General features: G+C 36.9%; 1 protein-coding gene across 1 annotated transcript; it reads left to right on the top strand.

Annotated features, from left to right (window-relative positions):
• Positions 1–21,146: 21,146 nt before the first annotated feature.
• LOC141628197 (uncharacterized) lies at positions 21,147–22,604 on the top strand. Its single transcript, XM_074441369.1, has 3 exons — positions 21,147–21,542; positions 21,759–21,919; positions 22,118–22,604. Exons 1-3 carry the CDS (start codon positions 21,147–21,149, stop codon positions 22,602–22,604), a joined length of 1,044 nt encoding a protein of 347 aa, XP_074297470.1.
• The last annotated feature ends 244 nt before the right edge of the window (positions 22,605–22,848 follow it).

Genomic DNA, 22,848 nt, shown 5'->3' with positions numbered 1-22,848 from the left:
ATTTTATTTTTGTCAATTGTCACTTTGTCATATAATGTGTGAAATGTAACATGTAACATGTTATTAATAATATTAATGCATATTTAACAATTAAATATCATTACATATATTAATTCAATTATATATAACAATTGACTAGTAATTCATAATCACAAGTGTATAAAATGGTTTATGTTAATATAATCTACAACACATTGTAATTATAATTAACCGATCATTCTTAATTTAACTGTTTCATAAACAAAGTTTTAGTAATATATAACATTTTATTTACTAAAACGAATCTCATTTAATCGAATTACATAAGATTCATATTCTTACTCACATATGTAAATTGTTCAATTTTAAGGAATTAATTAATCCGTATCAATATACAATTAATTAATTTATCTATTAAGGGAATCGTCCTTTAGGTGTGACCTTAAGGGATCAACTGATCTTCACCGTCAAACGACAGTAATGTCAAACTCTAGTCAGCCAATCATTACCGATTAATGTTGATCAGTTGATGTATAAATATGAATCATCCCTTCATGTATTCTTATCATGAGTTTTAATAATGTGATTGCACTATTGTCGAGGACACATACTCCAACGATCTCCCACTTGTCCGAGACAAGTGTGCGTCACCAATTCTCTTGTCCTATTACTATCTCCCACTCAATACAAGGTGTCTTGCAGGTCATTCTTGCAAGTGATCATATCTAGAGTGGTTTCCTCGATCTGTAAAGTTACTGTCTGACCGGAATTATCTACCGTAGATACCTTCCGAGCGTGGCCACGCATTTTAAGTTTACTACTCCTCGAGTGGCCCTGAGATTTTTAAATAACCCTGACAAGGGGATGGACAATTCCTATTGCACTATTCCCTTTGTTTACCCACAGCTCATCACGACCCAAAAGATGCCCATTTGACCTCATTTACGAAAGTCGTAGAGCATAATTTAAAGTCACTCAGAAATTGTGCCAACTTGGGCGATAGTCTCTAGTCAAAGAATTGACTCAAAAGAATACTATAGTAGCTCTTGACACGACCAGGCTATATGAATTAACAGAACTCTATAAGCGGTCACTGCCTGATAGAGTGTCCCTCACAATCTGCCTATGTGATCGACTAGTCATCTCTTATGACCCTATGACACTTGAACTTGTCATCAGTCGACTCACACTCTAGTAATTTAGAGACGTCACCTCATATAAGTAACTAGTAGCAATTGCTATGTTAATCCAGTTCACTTTAATAGGGTTCAATATTGTCTCAACAACCTATTTGAATATAACAAAGCAATAGATGAGTTTAAGAAACTCAAACGATAAATGCGATTATCACATATGAACAGTCAATACCATATTACTACTTCATATTTTTATAATCTAAAGTGTATATTATACACTTATCAAGGTGCAATAAAAGCTTGGTTAGTGGATATACCATGTATCCATTCTGTCCAACTTTATGAATTGCTTTTTCCTTCTATTCAATCTCATTTCTAATGTCATGAACTCTTCTAAGTACATGTCTAAACTTCTTCTTAGACTTGGGCTCTTTAACTTGAAAGATGCTCCTACTGTCATCATATGACTTGTGATAAAATACTTGGTGGAAGGATCTACCTCTAGTCCCTTTATGAACCACCTTATCACAATGTACTCTGACTCCATTTGTAGAACTTACAATAGTTGATTCTAAAACATTTTTCCAGTCACTTACTCCCGAGTCAATAAAATTAGCCTAGGATTTCGATAAATCCTTATAGTTTGGAAATTAAAGTCTGTGTAACACTTCAACACATAACTTAGTATGTTATCCAAACACAAGAACGGATCCTCATTCCTTCTTAGGAATTTATAATGGATGTTCTTGAAGGCTTTCAAATGACCTTCATATGAAATAACTTGTCATTGACTCATTATGCTCCAAGCATATGATTCATCATGGCATGTGATAATTGGCATACATGATCGTTCTAATGGAGGAAACATTAGCAATCAATTTCATGTGATCAACAACTCATGGGGTTCAGTAAATGACTATGACTCTCTCATAGTAATTTCACATTCATCAAAATGAATAACCTCCTCAACCTATGTTGATATTAAACAGATAAAAAATCTTATCAATCATAAGATACTTATCTAAGTGCCAATCTAAATTTCCTTATATCATGATTGATTTGGAATTTTAGAATGCATTATGTCTTCTTTCATCGAGAATTGAAAACCAAAAACACTCCTTCGTCGATGGTAGTGTTAGCATGTCATCCTCAATGACATTAACATGAAAGACGATTTCTCCCACTGATCTTCATGTCTAAACATGATAATATTGACTCTCACTTAAATCCATGTATACCCATGGCTTCTCGACAACTCGAGTGAAAGCATTTCCAAATCACATAATTGAAATGATCATTGCAATTTTAAGTATTAATTAAAACCTCGTGCTTATCTCATACACACACTCTTTTCTAAATACCTATTTAGAAATTAGTTTTAACATCTAACTTGTTTACACACTCTATAAGGTGTAGCAATGATGATATGGATCTTAGCATAGTTACCATTTAACTTAGCTTTATCTCTCTATACAACTCTTATGCACAGATTTCACTTTGGTTCATTAGGCTCTTATGTAAAATTGAATTGAAATTTCTTGATACAACCACTTCATAATCTTTATTAAAGAACACTTTCTATTCGTCTCCCCACTACTCCTCACTAGTCTTGTGTTTAACCTAAGAAGCTTTCTTTTGGTCTCCTTACTAGTCTCGAGTTTGACCTAATAAGCTTTCTTTTGGTCTCCTCACTAGCTTTGAGTTTGACCTAATAAGCTTTCTTTTGGTCTCCTCACTAGCCTTGAGTTTTGTTGCTAATTTTCTCCCACTCTATCTTTTGAAAAATACATCTATTTTTCTCAAAAGATAGCTATATAAGCAACAAACAATTTGATACTTAAACTTTGGGAAGGAAAAAATATCGCACATTATGACCTTAATAGATGACCCTCTTGTAATGACATTGTAATCTAGTAGTAAGATATACTAACCTTTATAAGATAAAGGATTGGACTCATATCCATGTCTTATACAATTTTAGGGTCTTAAGACCTCCCATACCTCGTATGGAGTCTTATAAGTGGTTACAAGTCTTAGTTATAAGTGGTGTTATCAATTGGTTTATAAAATTCTCTACCTTGAGTTCAAATAACTCTATTTGACTTTACAATCGTTCTTTCTTATGTCAAATAAGACGCGATATTTAGTCATAAAAGCATAACAGGGAATCAAATTCATGACTAATGAACTCATTACAATGATCTAATCGTTGTAATTATTTTATGATCAATTTAAGTCAAATCAATTTATGTTGTTGATGTAAAAAGTGTATAATGACAAGTTTTTAGAATAAAGAAAATTACATTAACCGAATGACTTGGGTTGAAAGCCAAGTCATTAAAAAACATACAACCATTGTTTGCAAAATAAAAATAAAACAAATTTCCGTATCCAACACGGAAATCAAAACGAGTTCTAAAACAACAAGTCAAAATACAATAATACTAAGAAGACAATACAAAATAAAAGCCAAGCTTCCATAGGTCTTCTACTACGGGCGGCTACCCTAGCATCCCTTTATTGCAGAACTTCCTCAAGCTTGCTTCTCCTTGCCTTTGTCTTTGCTCACATGTCCTATATTATGTTAAAGGGGGTGTGAATCACAACTTGTATCTAAATACCAAAGTTGGGATTTATATCAATAACACAATAGATTAGAGAATTTATTACCTACTGGAGTCACACATCCAGCTTTGATATCTCCTAGATACTTCGGGCAATTACGTTTCCAATGGCCCGTACCACAACAATAGTGGCACTTATCCTCGGAAGAAGCACCCTTTTTAGGCTTGGGAGAGATATTCCCAATAGCTTTCCCTTTGTCTTTGTTGGGAGTGGGTTTCTTACCCTTTCTAGCGCTTTTCTTGAATTTCCCTTTGCTCTTATTATTAATATTGAGCACATCCTTAGTCGTACTCACATTGAGACCTATGTCTCTCTCGGCTTGTACAAGCAAGTTGTGCAGTTCATGGAGAGAGGTTTTCATGTTTTGCATATTGTAGTTTACCCTAAACTGTACATATGCTTTGATGCGATTCAAGGAATGGAGAACTCGGTCAATAACGAGTTGTTCGAGAATGTCAACCTTTTGTAATTTGAGCGTCTCAACATGCTTAATCAATTTGAGCACATGAGGGCTAACCTTTTGACCCTCTTTGATATTGATCTCAAAGAATGTGGAGGCCGCCTCATATTGGATGATCCTAGAAGCTTGTGAAAACATGGTCACAAGCTTGGTGTAGATCTCATAGGCGGGGCCTATCTTAATAGCACTCCTTTGGTGATCGGCTTCCATAGAGAAGATCAAGACGTTCTTGATCGCGACCGATTCTCTTAGGTAAGCCTCATAGGCCTCCCTAACCACGGCGGATCACCTAGTAGTAGGTATAGCGGGAGCGGCTTCAGTAAGGTAACGAAGCTTGTCGTCACCTTCCGCGGCTAAGCGGAGTTGCGCATCCCAATCGGCAAAGTTAGTCCCATTCTTATCAAGTTTACATCAATCCATAACGGATCGGAGCCAAGAAGCATTAGTGAGAGGTGGAGCGGTTCCACTAGTTGAAGCGGATGTAATCGAAGTTTCCATTGCAAATTAATCAAATTGACTACAAAAAGGAATTGAAGGAAAAAATTAACATTTATCATTTTACTTGTAAACATATTTAACAAGGTTTTAAAATTATGCATTTATATAATGACCTCGCACCTAAATTATATAAATGATTATGAGATCCATCTTTGCACAAACATGGGCACGGGAAACCGATACATCCCATACTTGCATAAATTTGGTGAATTAACTCTTTAATTGATTCTACTATAGAATTCTCGGTCGATGTATTTCATAAAATTCATCTCTAGCCCCGGAACATAAGACTAGTCTTTATATCCCGTTGAGTCCAACCAAATTTCGCGTGTAATAACATTTTATTACCCCACTTACCCAATAATAAATGAAAGTACCACGGGAAAACGAATCTACCGCAAATGTCAAAGGGATTCATAAATCCTACTATTTGGTAAGACTAATCTCAATTTTAAATATGTGTGAGGTCTTATCGATTTATTATCTATCATCTTTAAGTGAACTAAGTCGATTAATTCTCAATAATTATAATTGACAATAGTCGATAAGACGATAAAATATGCATGCGAAGTTATGGCGATTTGGCAATGCATGCAAACATATAAAGCAAGCAAATAAAGTAAAATAAATTTCCTAGTATGACCTTTCCTAAAATAGAAAATCTTATATTCTATTACATATTCGGAAACCAACTACTTTGGTCCCTTGAATCTTCACGTGACACGCCTCCCAAGGATAGACACAGTCTCGATCGGAACTCCTTTCCGAATGGCACCGACTTTAGGAAACTCAGGAATTACAAATAATTAAATAATAAAATGTACATAGCACTTCCTATTATAAATTTGTAAAAAAAATCTAATAAAATAAAATAAAAGTGATACGATATCACAATAAATTACAACCGAATCAATATTCCCTTACATTACGGGTAATATCGATTAAAACTAAGGCCATACTAAGATAAAATTACATAATTCAAAATTATATAAAAGAAATATGACATTCATCAATAAAAAATGCAGCATTATAATATCTATCTAACATGCCAAACTATGTGCCAAATCGCCCTATTTAAACTTATATCGTAAATATAATCCAGTTTTATGGAAATTCGCGATCTGTAACTTATTAAAATCACAAAATAATACTAAAATTAAATTTTAGTCCAAGTTAATTATCCTAACCTTTTAGGACTCAAAAATTAGTCATTATTCAATTTTTGACAATAATTCAACTTGATTTAATTTTTAATGCTCATTATAGACCTTAGAAATCATAACTTTTTAAGAAATAAATCCAAATTTAATTACAATAATTTCAAATTTCAAATTTTAAATTGGTGAACATTCTGGAATAATTCCATGACACTCATAATGTCAAAAATTAAGGTTAAAATTTTCGAATTTATTTTGAGAAAAATATAGTTGTGATTTATCGGTTTTATCAAATAAAACATCTAAAGCATATGAAAAATTAATCTAATCAATATTTCAACTTTAGATCTGATATGTGGGATAATAATGCAATGTAAAATAATTTTCTCATGCCATGTAATTCGTTTTAACCATTTTTGCTAAAATAGTCACTATTTATGTCATTTTTACACTAAAAATTCAGAAATCATGCAAAATGAATCAAGTTCATCTAAAATTTTACACACAGTGAGTAAAATATGCATGTGACAACATATTAATATTTCATGGCCTGTTTCAAAGTTTAACTAATTTTAACCATTTTACCTTCATTTATTCCATTTTTATCTCATAAAAAATATAAATCATGCAAAATAAATCAAATTTATACGAAATTTTACATATAATAAGTAAAATATGCATGTAAGGTCATATAAAAATTTCAAAGTCAGAAACTAAGTCTAATTATTTTAGCATTGAAATACCATTTTATACATAAAAATGTAATTAAATCACTAAAAATCATTAAAATGAGCCAAAAATTATCATAAATCATTAAAATGACCTAAATACATATTAGGACGAGAATATATAACATGAAAAAAATTTCGTGACTTTATAATATAAATTACAAAATCTCTAGTTTTATATGTTATTTATTTAACTCGGAAAAACTATAAACCGATTATGCATGCAACAACCTATGCTCATGATACCACTTGAAAGGATTCAATAACCCTCTCATTAAACTATTTAATTATATATCTAAATTACTCATTAAATTAGATGTTGGTCTAGTGCATGCATGACATAATATAAATAGAAAAGTAAGAACAAAGTTCCTTACATATGAAGAAATCGGTCTTAAGGGCACAAGTGAGGACGCCTTATCACTTGTTCTTGAGCTATAAATTAAAGGATGATCCTCCTAAATCCCAATATTAGAGATGCTCCTCTTGATGGCACCAAGACAACCCCTCAAATCTAATTATATATTAACTAGATATATCAATTAGAATCCTTAAAATTAATCTTATTATTATTTCTATTACTACCTTTAGTAATCTAAATAATATTAGATTTTTGAGCAATATTATTCTAAAACTTCTTTTAGAGAGATAGTGAGAGAAGTAAATGTACAATAATGTAAGAATGAATTTTTGAGAATAAGAACAATTCTTTTGTTTAAGAGGGGAGGAAAAACCGGATCGATGGGTGGCCAAGGGAGCCAATGCATGCCCATTCCCTTTTAAAATTGTTTTTATCAAAATACATTAGGGTGTAGGCTAGTCTATAATTGTAGTCATTGTGGTCTCCACAATTAAAAAATAATTAACCAAATCACCCTAATATCTTCTAAAAACCAGTCCATTAGATATTATGGACTCCATTTTATTTTTGTCAATTGTCACTTTGTGATATAATGTGTGACATGTAACATGTAACATGCTATTAATAATATTAATACATATTTAACAATTAAATATCATTACCTATATTAATTCAATTATATATAACAATTGACTAATAATTCATAATCACTAGTGTATAAAATGATTTATGCTAATATAATCTACAACAAATTGTAATTATAATTAACCGATCATTCTTAATTTAATTGTTTCATAAACAAAGTTTTAGTAATATATAACATTTTATTTACTAAAATGAATCTCATTTAATCGAATTACAATAAGATTCATATTCTTACTCACATATGTAAATTGTTCAATTTTAAGGAATTAATTAATCCGTATTAGTATACAATTAATTAATTTATCTATTAAGGGAATCGTCCTTTAGGTGTGACCTTAAGGATCAATTGATCACCACCGTCAAACGACAGTAATGTCAAACTCTAGTAAGCCAATCATTACCGATTAATGTTGATCAGTTGACGTATAAAAATGAATCATCCTTTCATGTATTCTTATCATGAGTTTTAATAATGTGATCGCAGTACTGTCGAGGACACATACTCCAACAAGAACAGGAGAAAAAAAAGATGATTATGGGGACTCCTCCTGTGGTGTACAAAGACAGCATCTACTGGCTAAGAGAAAGCCTCTTTTCTGCAAATTGGGAAGAGTAGCTAACTGGTGTTGCACAGCAAGAGAGCATATGATCTTGTGTCGAGGGAAAATTGCAGAATGAGAAAGACCACTGGTCCAAGGACCTGCTGGAGCTGCATTCCTAAAATAGGAATAAACATCACCAAGGTGGAGAGTTGGTCCTTTAACCCAACTTTTAAGACATTGATCAGCACGGAACATCCCCCCAACTCTGAGTAAAAGAGCATCCCTAGCAGCAAGGATGCCTTTAAGACTAGAAGATAAATGATCTTTAACTTAAATCAACCAGATATCAGTATTTTTTAGAGTATACAAATGATGCCACTTTGCCCTTAGCCCCTCAGGAGGAACAAGAAGCTTCCATAACCATTTCAGAATGAGAGAAATATTCCAGGAAAAGCTATCTTTGATATTAAACCCTCCTGCAGACCAAGGTGCACATATACTCTTCCAACTTTTGAAAACAAGCTTCATACCATTGTTGGGAATACCCCAGAAAAAATCTTTGCAGAATTTATTAAGTTTCTGATGCACCTCATGGGGAAGAAGAACACTAGAGCACCAATAATTTTCCATGCCTAAGATAACAGAATTTATAAGCTGAGCTTTACCAACAAAAGAGAGAAGATGAGAAGACCGGTGGTGAACAAATTTCTGAACTCTGGTGATCAAGTGATAAAACATGTTATTGGAAAGCCTTGAAGTGTGCAGGGGAACTCCTAGATATCTAAATGGAAATGAATCCAAGGTGAAACCAGAAGCATCCAAGATTTGTTGCCTCACTTCAGGAGAAACCCCTCCAAAGTAAATGCTAGTTTTATCAGCATTAGCATAAAGCCCAGAGTGAGTGGCAAAGCGAGTCAAAACCTCCTTAACAGCTTGAACAGAAGGACAACCTCCTCTAATAAATATCATAAGATCATCAGCAAAAATGAGATGGGTGAGGTTTAACTTGGTACATTTAGGATGATAGGAGACCTCAGGTTGTGAGCACATTTTCCTGAGATATAAGGACAGAATTTCCATACTTATGACAAAAATAAAAGGAGAAAGTGGATCTCCTTGTCTAACTCCACTCTGTCCTTGGAAAAACCCAGTGAGCCCCCCATTAATTTTCAAATAAAACCAGGTATTTGTAATATACCCCATGATCCAAGACCTAAACTTCTTAGGAAACCCATAAAGAGTAAGCATATCATAGTGAAACCTCTCCTGGCTTGGTGGTCGTGGTTTTTTCCCATTCAAGGGTTTTCCACGTATAAAAATCACTGTCTTATTTGTTCTCTTTTTTTTTGCACTTTATTAAGCCTGTCCTGCAGCCGTATGCAAGATAAACGAGCTAGTTAACCCTGCTAACTCTCTACCCTGACCCGATTCAGCCCTGCGCAGAGTCCAGATAAAACAATTGGTGCCCACCGTGGGGCATCTAGCTCATTAAATATCTTTTTTCCTCCCTTTTTCACAAAGAAAATCCAAAAAGAAACTATCAAATGGCCACCCAACCATAGAAGAACAATTGGCTGCCCCATTACAGAAAGTGGCCCAGGCCGAGGTTGAAATCCAACAATTGAAAGAGTCTGAATCAGCCTTGAAATAGAAGTTGGAAACATCCAAAGGATCAAGCTCCAAGATCAAGCCAGGAACTCCATTCTCATCAATTATCAAGCACTTCGATTTCTCGAGCTTTGGGAGTCCAAGTGGTGCTAAGAAAGCAATCAATATTTATGATGATAACACTCCCAAAGATGACAACGAGAAGCCTGGCGAAACAAGAACAGCCGTCATGATGGCAATAGTCCAGGAGATCAAGAAACTCAATGAAAAATTCAAAAAAAATACATGGAGTCCTTGCCAGCATAGAAGAGGCTGCCCCAGAGAGTTATGCTGACTCACCCTTCATAGACGAGATAGCTAGAGTAGATATTCCCAAGAAATTCGTGATTCCATCTATAAGAACCTACGATAGAACCTCAGATCCACAGAATCATGTAGCCTTCTATAAACAAAAATTGTTGGCTGCATCTATCCCAAGTGAGTTTAGGCAATTTTTCATGTGTAAGGGATTCAGAACTACCCTGAATGGTCCTGCACTACAATGGCACATTAACCTGCCAAATGGAAGCATCAAGTTCTTTGCTGACTTGGTCAATACATTCAATCAACAGTTCGCTAGCAGCAGGGAACTGGAAAAACGTTCCACAGACCTATACAGGATTACCCAGATTAAAGATGAGAGCCTTAGAAGCTTCTTTGCTAAGTTCAACAAGGAAAAAGTATCAATACCCAAGTGTGACATCGGCACAGCAGTGGAAGCGTTCAGGCAGGGATTGCTACCCAACAACGATCTATATGTGGAATTGACTAAGTATCCATGTTATTCCTTCGAAGATGTTCAGGCAAAGACTCTTGCCTATATCAGGCTATAAGAAGACAAGAGTTACAAGTTCGGAGGGTCCTGCAATTCAAAAGACTATGAAAAGCCAAACAGAAAAAGTGGCGGCAGAAGCAACAACTACAGGAGTGGTCCATATACCAGGTCTGATCAATCAAAAGTCAACTTGACACAAGAACATCAAGGTAAGACTAAAATTTCTCCATCTATATTTGAACATAACTTCTGTGTTGACATTGCAGGATTGATCAAATGGTTGGACAACATGGGACCAGTAGTCAGATGGCCCAAGAAGTCAGACAACCCAAATCCAAGGAAGGACCATACTAAATGGTGCGAGTTTCACATGGATATGGGACACACAACAGAAGACTACTTCACCCTCAGAACGGAAGTAGCTTACCTATTAAAAGTTGAATACTTCAAAGACCTGATCAAAGCCAGGGGCAGGATTAAAGAAGCCGGCAAAAATAACCAAGAGCAGAAGCAGGACTGCAATCTCCCTCCACCACCTCCACTCTACGAAGTGAAATTTATAAATGGTGGATCATAGATTTGTGGCCTGACCAGTTCAGCAGCAAAGAAAATAGCCAGGACGCCTCAAAATAAGTCACCCTGCAAGCCTGCAACATTCCACCTATCCCATTCAGCGACTGTGACTTGGTAGGTATCCCTGACGTCCATCATGATGGCCTGGTGATTTCCATGCAAATTGGAACCGCCAATGTAAGGAGGATCTTAGTAGATGGAGGCAGCTCAGTAAACCTGATCATGCTAGACGTGCTCAAAGCCATGAAGATCAAAGAGGATGAAATCACTAAGAAGTCCAGTGTCTTGGTAGGGTTCGGTGGTGAGACAAAAAGCACCTTAGGAGAGATCTACCTTCCTACTTATGTTGAAGACATCGCATCCTACGAAAGGTTTGGAGTTCTGGACTGCCTGTCCTCTTACAACGTCATCCTAGGCAGACCTTGGATTCACAATGTCAAGGCTGTCCCCTCAACCTATCACCAGTGCATCAAGATACCAATAGATTAGGGAGTAGCAACTATTAAAGGTGAGCATAAGTCAGTGATGTGGGGTGATGTCGTCGGGTCACATCCAATCAAACACATTTATAATACTCAACAAACAACTAGTTAGCGGTAAGTCGAGGTCGATCCATGGGACGGTGTGCTTTGGGTTCTAAGTCTATCTATCTCAATTTATGCTAGTGTCACAATTTGTTTGGGTTTGTAGTTGTGTCCTAGGCTAATACAAGCAATAAAGTAAAACAAGCAATAAAAGGAAAGATGTAAACAAATGATTAAAAGTGCTAGGATATCATGGGGTCATAGGGGATTCATGGTGTTGATCATACAAACATATTTACAAAGTTGCAAGCAATTAATGTTATGAAGGAACCGAGTTGGTTTATGTCTTACGGTTCATAGGAAGAGTTGGGTCCCGGAGCCGAATCGATTAGATTGTACAACACCTACAAGTCGACTTACTTTCCTCCTATTCAACTTCTATGCATGGTCTAACAAGACTCGAGTTGGTTTATATCTGACAAGTCAAGTTGAGTAGATAAGAGATGGTTGTAAATGCAAGGATTCATAGGCTTAGCATTTCATCAAACATAACATGTGCATAAAGTTGACATCACAACTGGCAAGCAATTTGATTATGAAAACATATTAGATTAAGCATTAATCAATCCCATGTTGGTTTCCCTAATTACCCACTAATCCTAGCTAAGAGACTACTCACTCATTATCATGGGAAACATGTCATTAATGGTGTCAATAATCACAACAAGTATAAACATGATAATAGAATGAAGAAATGAACAATAAAGATTAAAGAGTAAAGGAATTATACCAAACTTGAGATGATCCAAATAATAAAGCAAAGAATAATAGAAGAAACTTGATTGATTGATGAAGGGTTGTCAATCCTCCAATAATAACCCAATAATCTTCAATTACCCAAAAGTGATGAACTTGAATAATAAACTTGAACAATAATTAAGGAGAGATTAAGGTGAGATTTGTGGAAAGATTGAGATTAATCTATTCTAATCTACTCCTAATCTAATCTAAGAAAGATTGATTTAATCTAAGGAAACTTGATCGTTTGATTATTACAAATGGGGTATTTATAGTGGGGATTAGGTGCATGAATTAGGGTTAACTAAGGGCTTAAATGACGATTAAGTCCCTTGTTGAGGAATCGCCGGTCTCTTTAGGGAGACTCCGGTCTCTAGAAAAAGATGTGCATCCTTCCTTGAAGCTTGTAGAAGACAAAATGGGACTGCCTGGGAATCCGGGCGTCTTTAGCACGGGACGGGCGGATTTTAGCAGGGGAATCCGAGCGGATTGGTCTCGGGACGCTCAGATTGTAGCAGGGGAAGACGAGCGGATTTGGAGCAAGACGCTCAGGCAAAAAGAGGGGAAGACGAGCGGATTTAAGGGGTGGACGAGCGGATTCCTTCAGGGGACGAGCGTCTTCAGTCTCGGGACGCGCGGATTGGCGAACAGCTTCTTTGTTTGAGCTCGGATTGTAAAACGAACGTCATTTTCTCATCCGGACTCCTATTGAAGTGATTCAAAAGCCTAGATCACTTGTTTTTTCGACGCCGTTCCATCTAGCATACTTTCAGAGCCAAAGGAGCAACTCTTGGTTTGGGTTCCGAGCAATTTCTTCATGAATGGCTTCCTTGCTTTTCCTCCTCTTGCATACCCCTTATTCTTGTGTTGTTGGCTCTCGTTCTTGCCTCCTCTTCATACTAGTCCATCCAATATCATCAATAATCTTCCAAATAATCACGAGAGACGGGAATTTCCGCCTCATTTATCTCCTTTTCTACAAAACATATGAAATGCGCTAGAAAAGCAAATAGGAAGGTTTTGACGGATAAAATGGCCATAAAATGTTATAATAGTATGCAAAATAGGCTCAATTAGGGGACTAAATGTGTGCAAATAATGTTCACATCAAATATCCCCAAACCGAACCTTTACTCGTCCCGAGTAAAGAGGTGACAAAAACTAGACCTTTATTTAAACTAACATACTAATATAGCCGATGTGAGACAATTAGCGGGCCTCGCTCCGCCCCTTCAACTCACAACAAGACAACCATGAGGTAGGATGCCTTCTTGCAAGGCAAGGTGGGTCCTGCCAAAATGGCGATACATCCAAGCATGAAGCACACAAAATCAAGTAATGGATGCATCTACAAAAGAATAGCCACTTTCCTCATCTAAGTGACGGAAATTATCTACAAGGGAAGCAATTCAAGGGTACACACTCCTTCATAGATGCAATATCTTCAAACTACTAAGCCTAGAAGGATACCAATAAATCACCTCCAGGTTGTGTCAAGCTAGGGTACCTTTGTCCTCAATCGTTAAATGCTTTTGTCAAGAATAGACTCCCTATGGTGTTAGAAACACTGGAGGATCGCGGAATTCCCCCTCTTGCCTAGACAAGAAGAAGGGTCGTCCCCTCTCTACCATGCACAAAAATGGATACGATGGATAAAGGGATCAATAGATATTTGAGTTTCACTTTGGGAGTTTGCTTTTGTTTTTGTTTTTTCCCCCAATTTCTTGTGGCATTTGACATTCGAGAACAATTTCTTTTGCCATTTCTTTTGATTTTTGGCATTTCAACACTTGACAACTTTTTGCATTTATTTTTGAACATTTTCAAAGTCACTCCATATGTAGTGAGGGTGCCTTATATTTGAAGCATAAGAGTTCTATTTTTGCTCCTCTTTCCTTTTGATGCATTTTGCAAACTTTCTTTCACTTTTCATTTCATTTCTTGAACTCAAATTTGAACAATTTCTTTTTCTGCCCATTCCCTTTGATGACAAAATATGGTAGAAAATGGATGAATGATGGTTACATGGTTTCAAGGGTCACCTTGGAATATACGGTAGCCAAGGAGTTATCACACCACAAGGTACTCTTGACTAGGCCTTAATCCATGGGTCAAAGGATACTAGCATGACACATCCTAGGGTGTTTTACAAGTATTCTAACAAGCAAAGTTTTAAGAAGAAAAAACATCTACTAGGGCCTATATACACTTGTCAAGCTTCCCAAGTCGACGGTTTCGCAAAATTTTTCTAACATGCAAACTATATGCCATGATGGAACTAACATTTATACATCCTAATGCATATGCTTCTACCAATTAGTATGTCATATAAACTAAATGCAACTCCTAACAACATAGATACACAAACCGCAACAACAAAATACACCACATCCTCCTTGACATGTAAGCCCATCCTCCTCATATGAACAAAAAAAAAATGGAAGGGAAATAGAGATTAGAACGATCATACCAAGCGGTCTTCATTTTCCCTTGCTAATGCCTCAAATGTAGTGTTGTATCTATGTGAGAAGAGAACAAAAACACAAGTATATAAAATTCTACACTACTAATTTAAAGAACATGTTTTTGGTTTTTGAAATTTTCAAATTTTTATGGATTTTGTTTTTATAAAATTAAAAGACATATTTTTGTGATTTTTCGATATTTTTCAATTTTTATGCATTTTTGGAATATAAATTCTCATCCCTCACTTTATTTTGGACATTGTCCTCAATGTACATGTAGGAGTAGGAATGAAAAAGGAAAAACATGTTTCTGAATTTTTTTGATTTTTTTGAAATATAGTACAAATGTAATGATATGATATGAATGAATGCATGCTCTAACTAAATGCAATTCTATATGATATATATAAAAAATGAATGCAATATAAACTATATTATATGATGCATGTTTTAAACTATGGTCACTTATGATCAAACCTCCCCAAACCGATTTAAACACTATTTATAGTGTAGAAATGAATAGGTTTGGCCATTAGTGACTATGCATGAATTCTAATCTATATGCGACTATCTATATGAATCATGTGAGATATAATACAATGCAAACTATATATATGAACTAACTAATGCAAATGCAATATGAAATATAATACAAATGCAAGCTTAATATATATGTAAATAACTAAATGCAAGTGGAAATGTAATGCAAAGTGAAAGGAAAGGATATCTTACAAATGGTGGTTTGAGGGAGGACTCCACCAAACTCATTCCTTGTTGCCATGATTATTGATGTTGTCCATGTTGCTTAATGCTCTCAACAACCGGTCAAAGGCTTTTGAATGGGCTTCATGTAAGCATAAATAGGAGATTGGTGATGTCCAAACGTAGTTTACCCATCTTTGCTTGGAATAGAACTTGCCAAACACTCTCTCATTTGTTTTTCCCTTGGCACTTGGCTTCTTACAATGTTTCAAACTAACAAGCACATGATTCTTGTCAATGCAATGTATGAAGTATTGCCCATATTCATCCGGAGGCTTCCACTCTTTACCATCTCTTTCAAATTCTATGATGATAGAGCATTGATTCATCAATCCTTCAATCGTAGAAGGAGAGTTCTCATTTCTTTGATGAGGGGATAGTTGAAGGATAAGATGTGGAGGAGTCAACTTTTCACCATTGAGGTCATTCATGCTTTCATTATCTTCACTTTCTTCTTGACCCTCCTTAGAACTTGAACTATTTCCAAAGAAGAGAGCTTCAATTTCTTCCAAACTATGATCAAAGATGCCAACATCATAGTTTTCCTCTTGGCCTCTCAATTCCCCAAAGATTGCAAGTTCAAATTCATCAACCTCTTCTTTCCAAGTTTTACCTCCACTCCCATAAGTGTCAAGGGAACACACTTCCTCTACATGGGTCATAGAAGGAAATTGTGGTGGGAGGTCTTCCTCATCATCATCATAGATGTCCCAAATTGGAGAAGCAATGCTAGTGTGGGAGCTAGATACATGAGGCAATTTAGACAAAGTGCTTGTCTCATAATTGGCCTCCAATTCATATTCACCATTGCTCTCCTCTCCAACTTCATCATGCTTCAATTCATCATCCACTCTTGGTCCATAATCAATCAAGCACTCCCCTTTTTTAAAAGTTACATCTTCATATTCACATCCATCATGAATGTTTGTAAAGTTGGGTACAAGTTGGAATATGGGATGTTCAATACTTATGAATTTAGGAGGTGGTGGGGGATTCACAAGAGTAGCTTCATAATGCCATCCAAATTCTTCTTCACCCTCATTATCTTCCCCTTCTTCTTCAGTTAGAATTTGGGTGGCTTCCATTTGGGCAATTTGACTTGCCAACTTCTCACCATTAGTAACAATGTTTTTGAGAACACTGTCCCTAGCTTGGCTCTCTTCTAGCATTTGCATGAAGAGATTTTGTTGGTCACTTAACATTTGGAGAACCACACTTTGCATGTCAAGATTATGCTCATTCTCTTGTTGTGGGTACATGGGAATTTGGTGGTATGGGTGTTCATTGTAGGATGACATTTGGCATTGATTGTAAAGTGGGTTTTGGGAGGGTGGTTGTTGTGGATGTTGGATGTGGGGGCTTTGGTAAGAAAAGTTGGGGGTAGTGGTTAGGACTTTCATTGTATGAGTTGTAAGGTAGGGTTGTTTTAACTTGCTCCACAAACTCCCCATACCCATGGTAGTCATACTCAAAAGATCCACCACATACTCCTTGTGCCAAGCCTTCGGTCATTATCATAGCTAGGACAAAGATATAACTACAAACAAGGAAACTACAAGAAAACGGTAAAAACAATCCTTGAGGAACAAGTTCCTCAAGGTTAAAGCAAAATCAAAATAGACAAACAAGCAAGAACTTAATCACATAGCACCATCCCCGGCAACGGCGCCATTTTGATGTGGGGTGATGTCGTTGGGTCACATCCAATCAAACACATTTTAATACTTAACAAACAACTAGTTAGCGGTAAGTCGAGGTCGATCCATGGGACGGTGTGCTTTGGGTTCTAAGTCTATCTATCTCAATTTATGCTAGTGTCACAATTTGTATGGGTTTGTAGTTGTGTCCTAGGCTAATACAAGCAATAAAGTAAAACAAGCAATAAAAGGAAAGATGTAAACAAATGATTAAAAGTGCTAGGATATCATGGGGTCATAGGGGATTCATGGTGTTGATCATACAAACATGTTTACAAAGTTGCAAGCAATTAATGTTGTGAAGGAACCGAGTTGGTTTATGTCTTACGGTTCATAGGAAGAGTTGGGTCCCGGAGCCGAATCGATTAGATTGTACAACACCTAGAAGTCGACTTACTTTCCTCCTATTCAACTTCTATGCATGGTCTAACAAGACTCGAGTTGGTTTATATCTGACAAGTTAAGTTGAGTAGATAAGAGATGGTTGTAAATGCAAGGATTCATAGGCTTAGCATTTCATCAAACATAAAATGTGCATAAAGTTGACATCACAACAAGCAAGCTATTTGATTATGAAAACATATTAGATTAAGCATTAATCAATCCCATGTTGGTTTCCCCTAATTACCCACTAATCCTAGCTAAGAGACTACTCACTCATTATCATGGGAAACATGTCATTAATGGTGTCAATCATCACAACAAGTATAAACATGATAATATAATGAAGAAATGAACAATAAAGATTAAAGAGTAAAGGAATTATACCAAACTTGAGATGATCCAAATAATAAAGCAAAGAATAATAGAAGAAACTTGATTGATTGATGAAGGGTTGTCAATCCTCCAATAATAACCCAGTAATCTTCAATTACCCAAAAGTGATGAACTTGAATAATAAACTTGAACAATAATTAAGGAGAGATTAAGGTGAGATTTGTGGAAAGATTGAGATTAATCTATTCTAATCTACTCCTAATCTAATCTAAGAAAGATTGATTTAATCTAAGGAAACTTGATCGTTTGATTATTACAAATGGGGTATTTATAGTGGGGATTAGGTGCATGAATTAGGGTTAACTAAGGGCTTAAATGACGATTAAGTCCCTTGTTGAGGAATCGCCGGTCTCTTTAGGGAGACTCCGGTCTCTAGAAAAAGATGTGCATCCTTCCTTGAAGCTTGTAGAAGACGAAATGGGACTGCCTGGGAATCCGGGCGTCTTTAGCACGGGACAGGCGGATTTTAGCAGGGGAATCCGAGCGGATTGGTCTCGGGACGCTCGGATTGTAGCAGGGGAAGACGAGCGGATTTGGAGCAAGACGCTCGGGCAAAAATAGGGGAAGACGAGCGGATTAAAGGGGTGGACGAGCGGATTCCTTCAGGGGACGAGCGTCTTCAGTCTCGGGACGCGCGGTTTGGCGAACAACTTCTTTGTTTGAGCTCGGATTGTAAAACGGACGTCATTTTCTCATCCGGACTCCTATTGGAGTGATTCAAAAGCCTAGATCACTTGTTCTTTCGACACCGTTGCATCTAGCAAACTTTCAGAGCCAAAGGAGCAACTCTTGGTTTTGGTTCCGAGCAATTTCTTCATGAATGGCTTCCTTGATTTTCCTCCTCTTGCATACCCCTTATTCTTGTGTTGTTGGCTCTCGTTCTTGCCTCCTCTTCATACTAGTCCATCCAATATCATCAATAATCTTCCAAATAATCATGAGAGACGGGAATTTCCGCCTCATTTATCTCCTTTTCTAAAAAACATATGAAATGCGTTAGAAAAGCAAATAGGAAGGTTTTGACGGATAAAATGGCCATAAAATGTTATAATAGTATGCAAAATAGGCTCAATTAGGGGACTAAATGTGTGCAAATAATGTTCACATCAGTCAGCCCAAGAATGCTACACTGAGGTCCTAAAGCCTTCCAAGACAGGTAAGTCCCTCACATCACAATTATCGTACCCTGTCAGGAGCACTTATGTAGTGCCACCTAAGATGGAAACAGACCAGGTAATCCTCAACCCTGAGTACCCTGACAGGTATGTCCTAGTTGGCTTTGATGCCCCTGATTTAGTCAGGCCGAAATTAGTAAGTTTTCTTAAAAATAAATCTTCCTATTTTCCTTGGCCTCACTTTGATATGACTGGAATTACTGCTGATGTTATCACTCATAAGCTTAATATTAACACATCTTTCAAGCATGTGTAACAGAAAAGACGAAAGTTTGCACCAGAAAGAAACGCCATTACCAATGAAGAAGTAGACAAACTCCTTGACATGGGCATGATCAAAGAAGTAATGTACCCTGAATGGCTGGCAAACGTAGTGGTCGTGCAGAAAAAGAACGGCAAATGGAGAGTCTCTATAGACTACACTGACTTAAACAAAGCCTATCCAAAAGATCCATTCCCTCTTCCGCACATTGATGCTATGGTAGATGCAACGACAGGATATGAGATGCTGACGTTCATGGATGCCTCTAGTGGATTCAATCAGATAAAGACATACCCTGCTGACCAGGAAAGTACTGCATTTATTACTGACCGAGGCATATACTGTTACACTGCCATACCATTTGGCCTAAAGAATGCAAGGGAAACATACCAGCGTCTGGTCAACATGATGTTCAAGATGAAAATATGGGACACCATGGAGGTCTACATTGACGACATGGTAGTGAAATCCAAGATGCACAAGACCATGTGAAGCACTTGGAACAAGCATTTCAAATCCTGGAAAAATATAACATGAAGCTCAACCCTGCAAAATGCCACTTTGGAGTTTCTGCAGGGAAGTTCCTAGGTTATATGGTGACCAAAAGGGGAATAGAAGCCAGGCCTGAGCAGATCAAGCCCATTCTTAAATTACAATCACCCAAGTCTGTCAAAGACATTCAAAAATTGACAGGAAGAGTAGCAGTCTTGAACATTTTCATATCTAGATCATCTGAAAGGTGCAAAACTTTTTACTACCTCCTCAGAAAAAAAAGCACTTCCAATGGACCCCTCAACATGAGGAAGCTTTTCAAGATTTAAAATTATATCTCTCATCTCCACCTTTACTGGCCAAGCCAAAAAAGAGGGAACCCCTGTCAGTATACCTCTCCGTCACTGAAACCGCGGTAAGTGTAGTCTTGGGAAAGGAACTAGAAGGCCAACAACACCTTGTCTACTATGTAATAAAAGCCTACTAGATGCAGAAATGAGGTATGGTTTACTTGAAAAGTATGTTTTAGCTTTGATCATGTCATGTGCCAAGCTGCATCCTTATTTTGAGTCTCACCCCATAACAGTTAAGACCAACCTACCTATAAAAGCTGTCCTACGCAAGCTTGAACTATCAGGCAGGATGGCCAAATGGTTAGTCCAGCTTAGCACCTACGATATCACCTTTGAACCCAGGACAACAATCGAATCACAAGCCTTGGCAGACTTTGACGCTGATTTCAGCCCTAACCTAGAATCAGACCTGGCCAAAGAAGTTAACCAGTTAGAAAATAAAACCTCTGACCAGCAATGGACCATGTTCACTGATAGCGCCTCTAATATAAGGGGCACAGGGCTACGATTAGTGCTAAAATAGCCACAAGGGGACACTATAGCCCAGGCTGTGAGTTGTGAATTCAAAGCTATTAACAATGAGGCTGAATATAAAGCCCTCATAGCAGGACTCAAGGTATGTCTAGACCTTAGTGTTCAAAACATAAAATTAAAAACTGATTCACTTCTAATTGCAAATCAAATAAAAGGAATTTATACGGTAAATGATGAAAAAATGATTTTATATTTGGAATATGCTAAAAAACTTTGTGATAAATTCATTTCATTTGACATTGAGCAAATACCAAGAGACCTGAATACCCAGGCTGATGCTTTCGCCAGCCTTGGAACAAATTTTACCCCAGCTGTTTTTAATAAAATACCTATTGTTCATATACTTGAACCTGCCATTATCAAACCTGAACAAGCTAGTCCTGTCAACACTGACAATGACTCCTGGACTAAACCCTACTATGACTGGTTCCTGCGAGGCATACTACCTCAGGGCAGGCACGAAGCCAGGGCATTTAAAATTAGGGCCTCTTCTTATTTCATCATCAATAACACTCTATTTAAAAGATCTCAGGCTGGACCCTATCTAAGGTGCCTCGAACCACATGAAGCCAAACAGGTACTTCAAGAAATTCATGAAGGATATTGTGGCAACCATAAAGGAGGAAGAAGCTTGGCAAGCAAAGTACTCAGGACTGGCTATTACTGGCCTACCCTGAGGGCTGACTGTCTAGACTATTGTGCAAAGTGTTAAGCCTGCCAAATACATGCCCCAATTATTCATCAACCATCAGAACTACTACATTCAATTTCCGCACCATGGCCATTTATGAAGTGGGGGATGGATATAGTAGGAAAATTCCCAGTAGCACCAGGCCAAAAAGTGTTCATGTTAGCCATGACTGACTACTTCTCCAAATGGATTGAAGCGAATTCTTTCAGGCAGGTTACTGAGCAGGAAGTAATATCCTTCATCAGGACAAATATCATATGCAGGTATGGAGTCCATTCAGAGATAGTCTGCGATAATGGCACCCAGTTCGTTGGAAAAAGAGCAAAGGCTTTCTGTGACGAATGGAATATCAACCTAGAGACTTCAACCCCTGGCTACCCAAAAGCGAATGGCCAGGCTGAATCAAGCAACAAGGTAGTCATTAACTGCCTAAAAAAGAAGCTGAAAAGTAAACGAGGCAGATGGATTGAAGAACTTCCACTAGTACTCTGGGCAGACAGGACAACTCCAAAGACATCAACAGGCCATACATCCCATTTCTTGGTGTATGGTTATGAAGCAGTCATCCTTGCAGAAGTGTACGTGCCAACCTCAAGATACAGCCTGAACAACATCGAGGCAAATACCAACCTGATGCGAGACAACTTGGTCCTGATAGAAGAACTTAGAGACTCTACCAAAGTCAGGATGGGTTCATATCAACAAACAGTAGCTAAAAGTTATAACAAGAATGTCAAAATCATAGTTTTCAGAGAAGGAGACCTTGTTCTACGAAAAGTTTTCCCAAACAAAAAAGAAAAATCAGCAGGCAAGTTAGCCCCTGCATGGGAAGGTCCATACTTAATAGACTCAATCGTCGGACAGGGAGCATACATGCTACAAACCTTACAGGGAGAAATGATCCCAAGGTCCTGGAATGTAACTCATTTGAAACTATTTCATATATAGTTCTTGGAATAAAAACAGCTATGCCCTGTCCTGATACGGTAAAATTCAAAATTTTAACTTATAAACTATATTCTTCTTGCTTACTTTGCCTGATGAAATTGCATGCCTTATATGATCAATATGTAACACTCTATGTATACCCTATATGAAAATTTATATGTTCAACCTTGCTTGTACACACTTTAATATAATATCTGAATCCTGAAAATATTATACATGAATTATTATTACATGAATAAAATCT

This window comes from Silene latifolia, chromosome Y (genome assembly GCF_048544455.1).
Source record: "Silene latifolia isolate original U9 population chromosome Y, ASM4854445v1, whole genome shotgun sequence".
Classification (NCBI taxonomy): domain Eukaryota; kingdom Viridiplantae; phylum Streptophyta; class Magnoliopsida; order Caryophyllales; family Caryophyllaceae; genus Silene; species Silene latifolia.
Note: the sequence above shows the minus strand (reverse complement) of the source record. Positions and strands in the feature narration are given on the sequence as shown.

Excerpts from the sequence above, each read along its gene's own strand:
- LOC141628197 (XM_074441369.1), top strand. The coding sequence starts at position 21,147 with ATGATTTTATATTTGGAATATGCTAAAAAACTTTGTGATAAATTCATT. Across the intron at positions 21,543-21,758 it reads AACCACATGAAGCCAAACAG|TGGGGGATGGATATAGTAGG; the intron begins GTACTTCAAGAA and ends CCATTTATGAAG. Across the intron at positions 21,920-22,117 it reads AGGACAAATATCATATGCAG|ATGGATTGAAGAACTTCCAC; the intron begins GTATGGAGTCCA and ends TAAACGAGGCAG.